General features: G+C 36.8%; 1 protein-coding gene and 2 pseudogenes across 1 annotated transcript in view; 2 read left to right on the top strand and 1 right to left on the bottom strand.

Annotated features, from left to right (window-relative positions):
• Window positions 1–6,233, top strand: part of LOC136277792 (zinc finger protein 862-like) — an 11,549-nt pseudogene extending 5,316 nt beyond the window's left edge.
• The window catches only part of LOC131783137 (uncharacterized), a 26,002-nt gene extending 10,061 nt beyond the window's left edge, over window positions 1–15,941 (bottom strand). The window contains exons 1-3 of the mRNA XM_066160472.1: window positions 15,493–15,941; window positions 14,839–15,187; window positions 13,998–14,227 (exon numbers count right to left, since the gene is read on the bottom strand). Of these exons, the coding sequence (XP_066016569.1) occupies window positions 13,998–14,227; window positions 14,839–14,866 (258 nt within the window). The 5' untranslated portion in view covers window positions 14,867–15,187; window positions 15,493–15,941. The remainder of the gene's footprint in view (window positions 1–13,997; window positions 14,228–14,838; window positions 15,188–15,492) is intronic.
• LOC131774147 (zinc finger MYM-type protein 1-like) lies at window positions 2,628–3,985 on the top strand (annotated as a pseudogene).
• Window positions 15,942–17,112: the final 1,171 nt, after the last annotated feature.

The raw sequence follows: 17,112 nt of genomic DNA, 5'->3' as shown, positions 1-17,112 counted from the left end.
TTGATTCCAGCTCACTCGAGCTTTAGTGCCAAAAGTAATGATGTCAGGGCAACCTGGTTCTTATGATACCCAAATAAGTCTTGGATTATGTAGTTTTTAAAATAGCTAGCAAACTAGTCTGACTGACCAGTAAGAATTATTGTTAATATTAGACATATATAATGTGTCTTGAACATAATTGAACAACAATTTGAAGGAAAACAAAGAGTAAAAACATGATCAAGATTTTATTTTCTGATTTGTACAGCCCTACTGGATGAACTGCTTGTAGAAGTTTTTAGGCATTGTAGCTTGAAGGAAATTGTCACAACCTTAACCAAGGTTTCAAAGAGATGGTATAACATTTCACAGACAGATGGGTCTCTGGCATAGTCTACCTCTTGATAAGTGGAACATTGACCATTTGAGCAAAGCTCAGTTTCTGTACATTATTTCACAGTCCAGGACCTTTTTGCATTTTTCTGTCTTATGTCGATGTCAAAGTATCCCAGTCCAGGTTAAATGAGACACTACTTAACAGTCTACAAGTTGCTCAAAAGCTAACACACTTAAGCCGTGTTCACATTAGGCCTCGATTATGATCGAATTATGATCGAAATGGGTTCACATCAACTAATTATAGTCCCTGATTTATGATTGGATTACAATTTCTTCCAACAACCCCAAGGGGGTTGTTGGAAGTAATTACAGTGCGTGATTAAACAAAATGGCGGACACGTGGTGGTTTGAGGAAACCAAACTTTTGATCGCTTTATGGAGTGAAGAGGCCGTGCAACACGAGTTAAACACCATGCACAACAAGAAACTCATATGGGACAAAATAAGCCAAGGAATGGCCGATGGAGGGTACTCAAGAAGTGCACAACAGTGTCGTGTTAAAATTAACAACCTCAAGCAAAAATATCTCAAGATTTGCGACGGCAACAAAATTTCTGGAAACCAACGACAAGAATGGGAGATGTTTAAACCAATGGACCGTGTTCTTGGCTGCAAACCAACCTCAAAACCTAGAGTGGTCGTTGACTTGATCAAGCAGTTCTAAAGAGGACAAAAAGATTTCCAAAGTGAAGTATCCTAATGATGGCGACGAAGCCTTTGGCAGTGTGGTTGATGTTTCATTCTCATCCCTCTCCAATGAAGATGAAAACGTTGTGGCAACTCCCAAAGAAAAGAGGAGATGCACAAAGACAACCAACATAAGCCTGGTGAAAAATCGTAACATTGTAAGCAAAGGCAGGATAGAACATGTTTCTACGCAGCCTTCTACGTTAACAAAAGATCCGGAATTTACTAGCAAGAAACGCAAGAAACCTTGTAAAGAGGATAAAATTTCTGAAGCATTATCAACATTAGTTAAAGTACAAAGGGAGCAGCAACAGTTATTTATGGAGATGGAGGAAAGACGGGCCCAAAAAGAATTGGAGTTGGAAGAAAAACGAATAGAGCTTGAGCAAGAAAATGATCAATGCAGGGAAGCATTTATCATGCAAATGATACAGATACTTGCTTAGAGCAAAGACACAAGAACTGTGGTCCTGCAACATTGACTGATCAGGTTAAAATAAACAAATGAATATATTGAGTTTAGTTATAAGAATATTTAATGGCTGTACTTCGTATCGTTTCTTTTGATCAAGAATTTTGAGCAGAGTTCGTTAAAACTCGCGCGTCATGGACACGTCCTGGCCAAGAAACGTTGATATTCCGAAAACATAAGTGACTATCCACAAATCCTTGTAAAATAGAGGAGTAAAACCCTTTCCTGTTGTGATAATCTTCCTGATCATCTTTTGGACAAATAATTGGTATATGGCAACCATCTATCGCCCCAATTACCAGGGGGAACCCCTTTTTCCCCTCAAACTCTTCCATAATTTCTTGTACTTACGTTCTCGTCTTACTATGTAATGTTCAAGTTCAGTACACAGCTTGTTAAATGTGACTTGCCCCATTTGGAAGTGCTCCATCCAATCCTTATCATCCCACTCACGCTGAATCAAAGTCCACCAATGCTCGCTCCTTGGCTTACTCCAAACTGTTCTAATGACGGTTTGATCAACAACTATAAACAGGAGGGCTAAAACGAAGGTAAGTGCTTGCTTGACCAAAAACTGTCTCATCCGTTGTTGCTTTTTCAGGCCGAGTATTTTCCTTCTTCTAGCCTTTGAAGCTTCCTTTGCCTTTCTTCTGGTCTCCAAATCAAGTATTGCAGTGAATATCATGGAAGCTGTTCGATAGGGTGCTAGTCTATTTGAATTTTCGCAGATGTGAACAGAACCATAATTGAATAAAATCGAATGGAGTATGATAGATTTAATTGTAATTCATTTGAATATAATTAACATTTAGTGTGAACATGGCATTAGATTAAAGTGGTCAGCCAATACGTACCTTAAATTGCTTACCAAACCAAAAGTCTGAAGCTGTTGGTCTGGAAGTGCTAACTCTTAATGACTGTTTATATATTGATGAAAATAGTTTCGGTGAGTCCATAATATAACAAATGAATAAAATTAACATTTTCTCTATGAACCTTCGTTGTTTTCTTATGTGTAAAAGGAATACCACTGTCACTGATTGATGTTAGATTTATTGTGGATAGCTACAAAAATCTACAACCTATGGAAATGTCTCACAGCACCAATGAAAGAGATAACGAATGCAGTCTTCTGGCGTCAGAATGTGATGTTTCCTTATTGATATACAGAAGAGTTTTTAAAAGATGCTGTAAGCTGCTTTGTAATTCCATAATTAAGTTATTTTACGTGTATTAAAAAATTGCACTAAACAATTGCTACATTTTTTGATGTTATTATCAAACCGATTTGTCAAGTGCAATATTTAAATGGTTAAATCACTTAACCAACTTGGCATAAATTGTAAAAGCCTCTTTGTCTTTGTCTTTTTCTTTCAGCCACTACAACGGATGCTGACACCAGCATACCGTTGGAGAATTCTACCAAACACAACAATTTGGGATTTTACTATACGATAGCACAATAACTATTTAACGACCAAAAGCTAGAACTCCTAAAAAATTCTTGGACACCACCTAGAAGCTACAATTTCCCTAAAACCCATCTTTATGAAAAGATCAGAGCATTTTGTTTCGAGTGGCTTACTCAGTTCTGTGGCTGGTCTACTCTATGGCTTGGGATGGAGTGTTTTGCTGCTTTTGTGTTTTGTTGGGACACCTGCCAGGAAAGAACAGTGACTGCCTTGACAAACTATATAAGAGTCCTTTAATGAACTGGGTATCCGCAAGCACAAAGTTCAAGGGACACTGGCTTAATTCTGAATTTCACAAGGCAGTGGTTGGTTGCACTGAAGATTTCCTTCGGGTACAGCAAGGGAAATGCCATCTATCTCACAGCAGCTCAGTGATATATATCACAACACTGTTGAACTTAACAGACAGAAGTTACAATCTATCATAAAAACTGTTGTGCTTTGTGGTAAACAGAACATAGCATTACAAGGCCACCGTGATGACTTGTCACACATAGAGGAAGCTTCAGGCAACCCAGGAAACTTTCAAGCACTGCTGAATTTCAGAGTGGAAGCTGGCGGTAAAGTGCTTGTGAATCATTTTGCCAACGGCCCAAGAAATGCAACATACTGCTCTAGGATGATCCAAAATGAGATCATAGAAGTGTTAGGCACTTACATCCAAGACAAGAGCATTGCAGAGATCAATGAAGCAGGTGCATTTTTCCTACTGGCAGATGAGGCAAGTGACAGCACTAACAAGGAACAACTACCAGTCATTCTAAGGTTTGTCAACAAAGAAAGAATTGTCAGAGAAGAATTCGTTGGGTTCTACAAAAGTAAAGACAACGTCACTGGTCAAGCTATAGCCTTTCTTATAATGAAGGCCAGTCAAGAACTTGGCTTGTCTATGAATTACTGCAAGGGACAGTGTTATGACGGTGCAGGCAACATGTCAGGACCTTGTAATGGTGCTGCAGCCATCGTCAGAAGGTAATATCCAAAGGCTATATACACTCATTGTATGGCTCACCACCTAAACCTCTCTGTTGTGAGTGCCTTCAAGATGCAGAATGTTTGAAATATGTTCAATACAGTTGGAGAGGTAACTAAATTCTTGGAGTATTCCTTGAAGAAAGAAGCTCTCCTTGTCCAGAGAGTGAAAGACGTCTGTCCTGAATTCCGCTGTCACAAGCTCCTCGATGTTGGTAGGACCCACTGGATTCAGCGTATAGATGGTTTGGAGGTCTTCCTAGAGCTTTTTGAAGCCATTGTTGCAACACTGGAAATCATCAAAGCAACAGGAGAAAGAAGTTGGAATGCAGATTCAACTAAGAAAGCAGTTAGTTATTACCACACTATCGCTAATGTTGACTTCGTTATTACTTTGACAGTCTGCCGGGCAGTTTTGGTGTTAAGATGCAAGATTAAGATGTTAAAATTTAACAGTTAAGTTGCAAGGCACATCCAGTGACATAGCAAGCATGCTAAATTGCCGAGAAGCTGGGCATCACAGTGCAAAAACCAAGAACCTGTCATGTACAGCGCAACTGTGCAAACACCCCTGCTGAAACGATAGAAGACCACTACAGGAGAAATCTCACAATTCCCTTGGTTGGCCATCTGATCAATGAGATGGAAAATGGATTTGGCAGTGGTGACCAAGAAACAGCAGTGCAGTGCCTATTTGCTGTTCCATCAATGCTAGTGGCATCAAAAGAAACATGGATGATTTCCTTTGGCCAGTTTTCCACATTCCATAAAGATTCATTGCCCCCTTTGGACCTTGATGCCAAGATGACTTTATGGCAAAGGAAGTGGGAACAACAAGATCCCAAGACTGTCCCAATAACTGCATCAGCAATTTTGAAGGAGATCGACCATACAATGTATCCTAACATCACAGAGTGTCTAAAAATATCTTCCACCTTACAAGTCACCACATGTGAGCATGAAAGGAATGTGTCAGCTTTGAGGCGACTGAAAACATTTACGAAGCACGATGTCACCGACGAGATTGACAGGACTTTCCTTGCTGCACATTCATTACAACATGGACATTGACTTTTAAGACATAATTTGCAGATTTGCAAGGCTTCATCCAGGAAGAATGGAACTGGCAAATACATTGTGTGACTGACTCAGTTGAGGTTAGGTAGTTAAATTGAAAAAATTTCCCAGGGGAGCATGCCTGGATTATACATGCATGGAGTTTGAGATGCCATTAAAATTGTCCCTCATCTACAATCTTTCATGGACAGTGTATCCCAGATCTTTTGATTTTACTACTACTCTCCAAAAAAAAGGAGGGACCTTCATGGTTTTGCTGACATCTTTGATGGACAGGCCGCCTACCACAGCAGTGGCTCTCAGAAAACCAGATGGGTTGCCAGTAGACACAGTGCTTTGTTGGCATTTAAGAAAAACTTTGCTATTACTGTAAAACATCTTGAACATGTGGGTACAGGGACTAGTGAGGATGCAACAAAAGCTAGAGGCATGGTGAAAGCAATTAAGACTGAAAAGTTTGTAAGATTTTTGTACTTTCTCCTTCATGTAACCAAAATTCTGAGAGAATTAAGTCTACAGTTTCAAAGTGATTATCTGTTCATTACTGAAGTCAGCACAAAGTTGGAGACAGCTCTAACAAAACTGGAAGGCCTTAAGGATTCTGATCCATTGCCCATAGCAGTTACTTTCCAAGCCAAGTTCCAGTCTAACTATAATTCTGAGAGTGGCCTCTTCAAATGTGGAAAGGACTGTAATCTTGATGTTGTACTGAACAAGGGGAATGCAATGGAGATGTAACAAACATTTTCTAACTTTCTAACTGATGCTATTGCCTACATTGAGAAGAGATTTTCAAGCCTGTCTGAACCCCCAATGAATTATTTTGAAGTATTTGATCCTACAAAGGTGCCAGGGGAGAGAAAGCTGAGAGCCACTTTTAGCAATGACAAAGTAGCTGCATTAACTGATCACTTTAGTAACCTGTTGTTGGAGTTGAAGATTTACCTCCTCAATCACCAAGTAATGAAACCCCTTGATATCTATGCCAACTTATTTTCATCTAGGCCAGATAGCCTGAAGCATATTTTTGTCTTAGTTGAGCTAATACTCTCCCCTTCCACTGCCAAATGTGCGAGATGGTTCTCGGCTATGGACAGGATAAAAACAAATTTCAAGACTAGAATAGAGAAGAGAACCTTGTCAGATCTGCTGAGGATCAAAGGAATGGACCTTGAAATGAAAGACTTTGACCCTAACCCAGCAATTGAAGCTTGGCTTCTTGGTGCGAAGACAAAGAAGCATGCAATGAAAAGAGGCAATGATGCATCAGTGGTTGTCCCCACAGATGGCCCATCTGTCAGTGGGCCCTTCCAAGCTCTTCCTCCTTTGCCCAAGTTACCTCAGATGGACAGCAGCTCTGAAAGTGATTCAGAGTAGTGCATATTTAAAGACTCACAGTTCAAACAACACTCTAAATAAGTATACTATTATTTGTATGCATTATGAGTACTTTCTTGATACTTAAAATTCAGTATACATTGTTTCAGTTCCAAAATAAAAAGGTCGAGGCTTTGTTTACATTATCATGCATCAGAGCTTGCATTTGACTCTACATCCAAGGACAACAAGACTTGAGGTTTAGAAAAGTAAAACCTGAACCTCACTTGTCCATTGGACAAGTGGAGTTTAAAATTTTTTTCTTACCCTGACCAAGAAATGAAATCTGCAGAAATCTGTAAAAATTTGCTCTGGAACTTGATAAGAAGAATTATTGACTGGTAAGTAACCTCCAGTTCTTGGCTAAGCTTCAGAGAAAGTATTTGCCCAACAAGCAGTTTCTTATGTTATGACATGCAGGCTTTTCCCTGAGCTGCAATCAGCTTTTCGGTGTAATGTTTTTCGTCAGCATTTTAAGGATAAGTTTGGATTTTGTGGAACTGCATTGGAGTTCCAACATGTTGTAATAGACAGTGCAGCATCTGTCAAGTTTGACATCAGCTTTGGTTTACCGTAAGGTTCTTGCCTCCAATTCAATAGAATTGACTTTAAGATAATCTTTATAACCTATAAGGCTATTCATGGAACAGCATCAGAATATATTAAGAATTTAGTCTCTCTTAAGCAGAACTCCAAGTATGGACTACAATCTATTAACACAATGCTACAAACACTATCAGCTATAAGAACCTTGCTAATTCTTTTTGACTGTGCATTTTCTGCTGCTGCCACTTATCTCTGAAACTCCTTACCAATAGACATAAGAGAAGAGCAGAGCCTTAATACTTCTGAGAAAAAGCTCGAGACTCATCTTTTTAGGATCACATATTTGAATAAGTATTTTACATTTCATAACTTTTAATTAACTTTTTAGAACTTTTAGCTTATTACGCAGTTTTGTATTCATTTGTTTTTAGATATTTTTCAGATTGTATGGTGCATTTGAAAATGTATGTAAATGTATTTGCACTACATAAATAAATATATTAGTATTATCATTTGAGAAAAGAAATTAACATTGGAAGTGATACATTAAAATTAAGACTGTATGAAGCAGTTTCTTGGTTTAATATTAGTGCAGTTGCTGTAGTTAAGCTTTTCCAAGCACTAGACAATTCCTCCTCACAAATATGCTGAAGAGGGTTGCAGACTTCAAGATCTGCTTAGTGTAGATGTTGCACAACATCAAGGCAAGTTTTAGGAGATAAAAAGCGATGAGAGGGCTTGGAAGAAAAACATGATCAAAATAAGCAAAACAAAGGTGTGAACTATGGTCCTAGTCAGTTCTGAACAGTTTTATTCTTGGTAGTTCATGTAGTAAGGTTGCTTTACAGACAATGTTTCTTTGTTTAATCAGCCTGAGATTACAAATGAGCAGTTCTTTGAGGCAACACCCTGTGCACAGTGTAGGAGATGATCCAGTCACACAAAGATCCCATCAAGTCTGAAATACAGGGAAAAGTCTATATTTCATTTAAAAAAAAGTGCAAGAAAAGAAACTAAATAGAGAGATGACCTCATGTTTAAGCATGTAGCGCAGCATACTTGCTTTCTAAAGAGAAAGTGTGAAATCCAAATTTCCCATCGTTGGAAAATCTGCCAACATTGTTTGGTCTCCAGGAGATGAAGAATTTCCAGTACACAGTACAGGGTTCCACTGAGGAAGTACTTTTTGCACTCAGCAGCTCTCTCATTGACCACATGTTGGGGAAGGTATAGAGGAGGCGAGCGTGGCCTAGTGGTTAGGGCTCTGCACTTGTAAGCCGGAGGTCCCTGGTTCAAGTCCTCCTCCCTGCCTCTGGATGGATTTGTCTTCGGTGGCCCCGAATTCAACTCCTGCACGCTTTGAAAATAGCCAACTGGTCTGCCTCCTACCAGTTGGGGTTTTTAACGAGTTTCTGTTCATTTACGATATTTGTTTCCTTATTTACAGTGTCCCCAATTAGCACAGGAGTGCTAAAATACACTGACACTTAAATAAAGTTATTATTATTATTATTATTATTATTTTATTATAGTGCAAATTGCTTTGGTCTCCTAACTGCTTAGGTCACAGATGTATATTTCCAGGCAACAAAACAGAGAACATCAAAACAGATTCCTTGCTCTCTGGTTTCTGATCGTGTAACACTGATACCTGGGTGGGCTTTGTTGGATGACCAGTTTTGGGCAAGAGGCAACACCAGAGGGTCCATTTTTGCAGCAAGTGTACAAGACAGCTTGTTTCTGCTGTTTCTTATAAAATTATAAGAAGTAACCACCAAAATTGAATTTAACCTTTTTTTGTTCACCATTCCTTACCAACACCTTTTGAAAGATTCAAAAAGCCACCAGAGCATTAAAATAATACAGCTGCCATATTGTTACTCTATGATCACTATTATGACCATCAAAATTTCACAATAGCTAAAAGGGAAGAGATGAGAAGCAGAAGCCATTTAAAGTATTAACTGTTTGTTACTTTCACTTAAGTTTCATCTTGTTAGTTACTAAATTTATCTATTGTATATATATATTTCTAGAGAAAAACCAAAAAATTCTTCAACAACAGTTACACTAATTCAATCATTGAAAAGAAAATTTTGACAGTTTAAAATAATACTTTACAAGTTTAGGTGTACATTCATCAAGAGGCTTGTGTTGCTGATTTTAAAACATGTACAAACAACCACAGTTACTAATATCAGACTACAGGACAATTAAGGAAAGTACCAAAAATGTATTGCTATACAGTACTGCAAGTTTTGTAGAATAAGGAAGGCCATATGAACCACCACCACAAGTTCAGCCTGGGGTTGACGAAAAAACTAATTCATGAACGCACGAGTCATCGTTCAAACGCTCTTTTTCAGTATGAGAAAGCTAACAGAGAACAAATAGTCAAGGTTTCCTCAATTTTAGGAACAGAAAGTAAGAAGTGAACTACTACGTCTGATGTTGAAATTTCACATGATGTAAACAAAGGGAAAGATGCTGATCATGTCAGTTCTGTATTTCAGGGAGTAACTTTCGATAAATGTAATGTTAAACTCGTCATAAATTCTACGAACTGCGATAACATGTGAAACACGTAACTATTGTGTTACATTCTTTAAAGAAATAAAATTTTGTTGATTGCTTGAGATGTCATTCACTTCAAATTAATTTATTGATGTCATATGATTTTCCGAGAATCAGTGGATATTGTATCCAAACCTCTAAAGATTTGGATACAATATCCAAATCTTTAAAGATTTTCATCCAGTTTTTCATTGGGTATCCAAACACATGCACGTGATGTGGTATACAAGCAGTGATTTGTAGTTGACTTTATGAATTATTAATGAGTTTGAGAATTGATTTTCTTAAATGCTAAACGAACAAATCAAGAAATTAAATCCTCAAGATCAACTTATTATAAATACAGTTACATACTTAATTACTTGTTTCTTTATTTATGATCAGTTTTTTTTCCAGAACGATAGCATGATGAGAGTGATAAGGAACCTTACTGTCCATGATGCAATAGCTGGTATCTCTTAATTGGTCTTAGAGATGTACCCTGACAGCAAAGAACTGTTTATTGAAAGCAGACAGTGACATGACCATAGATGACATAAAGGGTTCTCCTACAATTCCCACCAAATTTGAGAGCAGAAGAAATCATTGACAAAGAAAATTTGCTCAAGTTCTCTCAGGGACACATCCCAAAAAAGAACTGGAGTCCTTCTTAGTCTTTGCTGCAAGCTCACCATGCCTACCTCAGATTGGGCTTGGTGTCATCAACATAGAGTTTGACAATATCAAATTTTTCTTCTCATTCACACGTTCATTTTATGTAACATTGAAAAGATCCTTCCCAGACCAAGGTAAATTTTCTACTATCTGGGAATCAATAGAAAAGCCTTTTCTAGCCTTGTTTTATTTCCTTAGGTATTGCCGTAAGATGGATTCCAGCTTTTTGAGGTATAATACAGTTTGTCATAACACATTGTGTATTTCACTGTAACCACAACTTATCATTTTTGTAACATTGCTGTTTAACATTAACTGTTAGGTTGCTGAAGATGTCACAAATCTTGATAACAGCCTCAATTAAGAAGTGGCTAATGTCCTTCAAGACTGTTGGCTTCCCATGAAATTAACAGTGAGCATTGCCAGGATTGTTTCCTCAAGTTTCATTTTCTTTTTAGAAAAGAAGAATAAATCAAGAAACCACATTCTCAAACCAATTCACAATGAGTTGGAGTCCTTCTTAGTCTTTACCACAAGTTCAACATGTGTACCCCAGTTTTGGTTCAGTGTCATCAAGATAAAGTCCAACAATACAGAACCTATCCTTCTCATCCACAAAATAATTTTGTATAATATTACAAAGGTTCATCCCAGACCATGGTAAATCTTCCTCTTCGCTTAAGGCTGTACGTTAGAACAATGGAATAGCCTTTTCTAGCCTGGTTAGTTTTTTTAGGTATTACTGTATGGTGGATTGCCAATAATAATGCAGTTTTTTGTCTTAAGGTTTTTATTCTCATTTTTTATTAATTTTAATTTGTAATTAATGTAACATACACTGCAATGTAATATACAATGTAGGTACATCTTGTAGTTTTTTCTTTTCTTGGGCTCATTTTTCATGTTGTATTTCTATAAGTACTTTGCTACACTTACACGATTTTAACAGGCTCCCATTTAATTCAAGCTTACTGCGTAACTTTATATTACTTTATATTGACATGTTTTGTACCTTTAAGTTATTCTCTGTAGACTCCCATTCAATCCAGCTAACCAGCCTGGATAAATGCTGCTAATAAATTAGTATATAAAATAAATTTTCACCTTCAACCTGTAAATATTATCAACTTAAAATCGAATTCATAGAGTCAGTTTTGATAAAATGTTGAACTTTTGTGGACTTCTTTTTTTTGTCGTTATTTATTATACTATATACATTTATAAATCCATTTCATAATTGAGACCTCAAGGAGGTCGGTTGGAACACACTGAAGAGGATTAACTGCTGTCTATGCAGGCCTTCAAACTGTAGCTGCAATGTTCTTCAATGGACTTCTTTTTTGTCATTATTAATTAAACTATATATATCTAAAAATCCACTTCATAATAGAGCCCTCAAGGAGGTCAGTTGGAACACACTATGAAGAGGTTTAACTGCTCTCCATGCAGGCCTTCAAACTGTTGCTGCAATGTTTTCACAACACAGCACAAAAGCAAAGGAGAACTCTCCCATGAATGCCTGTATGTGTTCAACTAACAATAAAAATGAAGAGCCAGTATTGTTTATTTGCCGTGTGTGAATCAGGAAAGAAGAAGTTTGGACTATGGTAGGCAGAGAATTTGACAGAAAAAAGAACTGTCATGCTTCTTTCTAATGTTTCACCATCTTTAACAGTTGCAACTGAAGACAATGCCATGTAGTTCCTAACACATGAACATTACAGTGGTACAGGTAAGAGTAAGTCTGTTTACCAGAAATATGGCTGATCAGGTCAGTGTTTGACTGTTTTCTGTAGAATGGGTTGACTGAGAATGTTCTGGAATGAGAAGCCCCAATATTCATATTGATTTACATGTCTATGTAACTGCTGTGTCTTCATACTGCAGATTGTTCATCCAACTTCCCTGATGACAATTACCAGAGGCATTATTGTTCTAAAAAAAAGTAACTTAAAAAAGAAACCTGAAATAAAAGTACTACAAAACAGTGTTTTATATAATTTAAATTTTCTCTATGTATGTATTTTTTTTTCTTTTTTTGTTAAATGCCATTATCAATCAGGTCCTGTAGCAGCTTAGCTACTTTTTAAGAAATATTTGAGCATTACTTTTTGGGAAAGCATTCAGTGCTAGTTTATAATACTTGATGTAATGGAAGGCACTTTTGAATATGTTCATAGTTTTAAAAGCTATATCAATGTTTATTATTACAATTCTAATGTGAGAGCCTGTTATTATCAACAATAAGAACATTGAGGTTGTTCCATCCGCTAAATTACTATGTTACGATATCAAATGATTTGAAATGGAATGTGCACATAGAAATGATATGTAAGAAAGTTGAAGCACGTTTCTGATTTCTTAGGCAATTAAAGCATGCAAAAGTGCCAGCTGATGACCTTCTAAGTTTCTACACCACTTGCATACAGCCAGTGGCAGAGCATGTCCAGTCTTTCATACCGCACTACCGCAATATCTCTCTGATCAGTTAGAATGCCTGCAGAAGTGAGCACTACACATAATAAGCACTAATGATTTATCTTATAGACAGGTTTTAGAAGTTTTTCATATACCTACCTTGTATGACAGGAGAGAGAGACGATTGGTAACTCAATATTTCAGGAGATAAGTAATAACAATCACAAGCTTTATTCACTACTTCCGCCACCTTACCTTAGCACATCGCGAACACGAAAATATCGCAAGTTCCAAGTCCTGCATTTTAAAACCAGTTGTTTTAGAGACAGTTAGATTTATCATCTCATGAAACTCCTGGGCTTTAGGATGCCTTTGAGAGGATTTCACTGAGTAATCATTGCCCATGAATTGAGCCATCCCCTAACATGGCCCACAAAATAATGTAATTGCAGTTCATGTGGTATGAAATGTGTTGTGGTGAATTTCAAGGAAAATCAATTTTCCATTTAGAACTGATTTGTGACACAACAGATATCTTCATTTGCATTTCATTTGAAATGCACTAATGGCAAAGCTTTTAACATTGTGACCACTGCCCACCTTTTAACAACATTAATCCAAGAACACCTAGTAGATCTGGGATGTTTTTAGAGATAAATTTGCAATTTTATGGCGAGGAAACAGCCTCAACAGCCAAGGTAAGTTCAAATGTATCATAAAGAGGGTAAGTTTCTATAGAAACTTTGATGTTACATCAGTGGGAAAGTGTAGCAGGTAATTTAGTGTTGACAACCAAGTTGAACACAGAAATTGGCCACCATAAAGAGTAAAAAGGCTGACACTTCGAGCATTATCCCTTGTCAGAGAGATTGGAAAAAATTCAGAACTGATCAGAACAATCACTCTGATGATGGGCTAATGCTCACAACATCAGCCTTTCCACTGCTTACAGTGGCCAATTTATGTTTTCAACTCAGTTTTTAACACTAAATTACCAAATATATTGTATGTTTCAAATATGTTAGGGCGACATGTACTGCGTATTTGGCAAGATTTCTTGTGTAATTTGTGGTATTTTGCATGTTTTGGTGAATTTTACAGGATTTACCTGAAATTCATGGCTGCCTGACCACACGAAAACATCAGAAACCCTGTATCAGGGACCTTCTTCAAAAGTAATAACAGGCCAGAAACAAAATTTGTCTCATTACTCAAATAACTCTACTCTATAATAATTAGCCATGCATAACGACATTTTCATGCATTTCATTTTAGAAAGAAACCAAAGAATTCATCAAATGAATCATGACTGATAAATATTTGGTACCCCCTTTAAAAACAAAAGCAAAATCACTTGTCTATTTATTTACCTTCAATGCTGCTCCTTTTAGAGTGCTTTCATGAATACCTGATGATAAATTTCCATGACTTAAATATTGAAAAACAGCTGAGTGAAGAAATGATGGTGAAGGTCCACTTTGTAGAATTGGCACAACCATTAGCTCAGCAGCCAAGCAGTAATCCCTTTGATTTAATACCACCATAGAATCAGTTGATTTACCCATGGAGGAAAGAGCTCTTTTAACATAATCCAGAATTTCTGTAAAGGAAACACAAAACATGCTGGGATATTGTTCTCATGTTGTCCATGTCGGTGCTCATCAAGTTATGGTGTGAAAATATATACAGGTATAAGGAGGTTAAGTCCATTTATATCATAAAGAAGATAAAAATCAAACAGGTTGAAGTGTTCTGCTAATGAAACATTTAACCTCTTCACCTCCCTACCCCTAGATTAATATGCCAAATCTTTACCCACGGACACATTTGTGAAATACTGTCCATCCATAAATTAGCTTACATGCATTTTGTCTAGGAATTATCCTTAAATACCACAAGACCATTGCATACACAACCAGTACTGATAGGTGTAAAGAAAATCTTTCATTCCAAGATCTTTTTCACAAATTCTCCTTAAACTTCAGCCATTTGACATCCTACATGTGTTTTGTATGGGCATTATCCTTAAATACTGCAAATTAAGCATTGCAAACACATCCAGTACCAGTAAGGTTCTGTATTGAGAAGATCTTTCATTCAAAGAAGATCATTTTTTGCAAAATCTCCTTAAATCTCAGTCACCTGAAACTTAGCAACAAAGTTTCTACGTCTCATAATTAATTAATTAATTAAGGATACAAAAGCGCATACCTGTGAAGCACTCTTCCTTGCTTCTCATTGTCTATTGTCAGTTCTCTAATGAATACAATTTTAACATGGTCATAACCACCTCATAGCAAATTTTGTTGAGCCTGTTTAAAATCTTTCCATAAGTGCCTGTGCCTGATGTTCATTCTGACTGGTCTTTTAAGACTCATGTTGTTGAGCAACCCATGGAGGATATCCTTGATACTTTCCTTGATCTCAGGCTTAGTAACCTGCAGGGCTGGATCTATTATGCAAACTTCTCTTCCTTCATCCACACAATTTGAATTTTGTTCCTTTCCATCATTTAATACAGTGCTCACCCAAATGTTGCAGCATGCATCTGCATGTTCTCCTATGGTAATTAAAGGAAAAGAGAGAAAGCAATATGTGGGACATTCTGCATCATTGTTGCCAGGGATGATATAAACTACAACTTCCTTAATTAGGGATCATTTCCTTTATTCTTGTGACTTTAATGTGATTCAGGTGTGATATTTTAAGGAGGAATTTTAAGTAGATGCTGGTCACTCTTAAGGGTTAAAGGATCTACATAGACCAGAAAGTGACAAGGCAAGTAAAAATGTACTGTAAGTTAGTTCAGTGTCTGTATATTTTCAATGCATATGACAGGAAATATTCAGAGCACTTTAAATGTACCTCAACTCTAACTTGTTCACAATTCTTTGAATAACTGCAACTATTAGAGTAACTCACTATACGTGACAGAAACAAACAAAAAAAATCAGTGTGGATGACGTTATTTCTTAACTGAATAAATACACTCTGAATGATGATGTCCCTTTAAATCACAAGCTGTCACAAAGAATCCAAGAATCAAGAGGAGCAGAGATCTTTTGCATCAGAGGCACAAATTCACAAATGCTATGACTCCTTTCAATCTGCCAGCTTTTTCTTCATGTTATAACATACATTTCACATAATTGTCATCATTGTTGGCTATGCTGGCACCTACCTTTGATATTTGTTATGCAAGATCTCATGGTTCAGTACTGTTAACCATTCCACTTAGACTGTTGTTATTGTGATCTTTGAGGTATTGACATATTAAAGATTCATTCTGCAGCTCAATGCCATTGTTGACAATGACATTGACCATAAACCTGTCTTTTCTGAATACCTACATTCATTGCTAAAATGGCAATGATCACACATCTGTACATCTAATCACCATGTTATGCTAATTAATTGAAGCACTTCCTTTAACCTTTTATAAAAAAATTAAAAATGAAATAGTCGAGTTTCCTGTTTAAGAAATATATACATAGTAATGATCTTATAAAATGGAGACAATGGTAAAAACTGAGGAATTAGGATTGATGACTTAACTCCTTTCCCTATTCTTAGTTGATGTATTTCATTCTTAAGTTCTTCAATAAACCAGTATCAGCAGCACTAAGCCATGTAAACAGAGTGAATTAATCATAACCATTGCTTCTACAAACTATCTTTAACAAAACTAGTTCCTGAGCTTTGGATTTGCCATCCAGAGGCTATTGTCCTGTAGGGAAACCCCATTTTCCTAAAATTAATCCTTTGATGTCAATTTAGCAATTACACAAAGCAAAGTCAAAACCTCTATTTTAAGTCTTCCTTAGCCACCTCTCCCACCAGAGGTGCTGTAAGAGAAAGTCACAGATGTGTGGGGTTCATTTATAGTACACTGGAGTTGTTAAAGCATACAAGGGTGACATTCATTTGAACTTGTGTTAGTTTTTAGTGTATTTATAAGAAGTTTAAAAATAATGCATCTATAATGCAAATCTATAGCACCACATAGGTGCATTGATTAACTAACCTACAAATGACTGCTTTTGTTTTCACAAGAAAGTGCATTTTCAATCTTTATTATGAATTCTTTACCTGTAAATGTTTGCTTGATTACATTTGTTTCCTCTTAGCAAGCAAATGTAACCATGGTCAAAGAGCCCACCTACACAATTCACATTAGTTTAAACCTAAAGAATAGCTGCAGGTTGCATCTCATGGTCTTTTAATTGGCGTCAAGAAGTGTAATCTCATTTCCGAATTGATTTAACAGCTACTTCTGCCATTTTGTTTGGTGTGCAAACAATACAGTTTCAGCTTATGTTTTTCATCACTTCCTCCCTGGACAGTAAACGCATGCCTAAAGATGAGGGTAAATTTTACCCAAATAGACCAATCAGAGCACTTTGTTTCCTAGGGTATCCTGTTAGGTAAAGTTTACCCAACTAGAGTAAACTTTGCCACTAGCAGTTTGCAAAACAGAGCACTTTT

The sequence above is a fragment of the Pocillopora verrucosa genome, chromosome 13 (genome assembly GCF_036669915.1).
Source record: "Pocillopora verrucosa isolate sample1 chromosome 13, ASM3666991v2, whole genome shotgun sequence".
Lineage (NCBI taxonomy): Eukaryota > Metazoa > Cnidaria > Anthozoa > Scleractinia > Pocilloporidae > Pocillopora > Pocillopora verrucosa.
The sequence above is the reverse complement of the archived record's forward strand: the minus strand, read 5'-3'. Positions and strand labels throughout refer to the sequence as shown.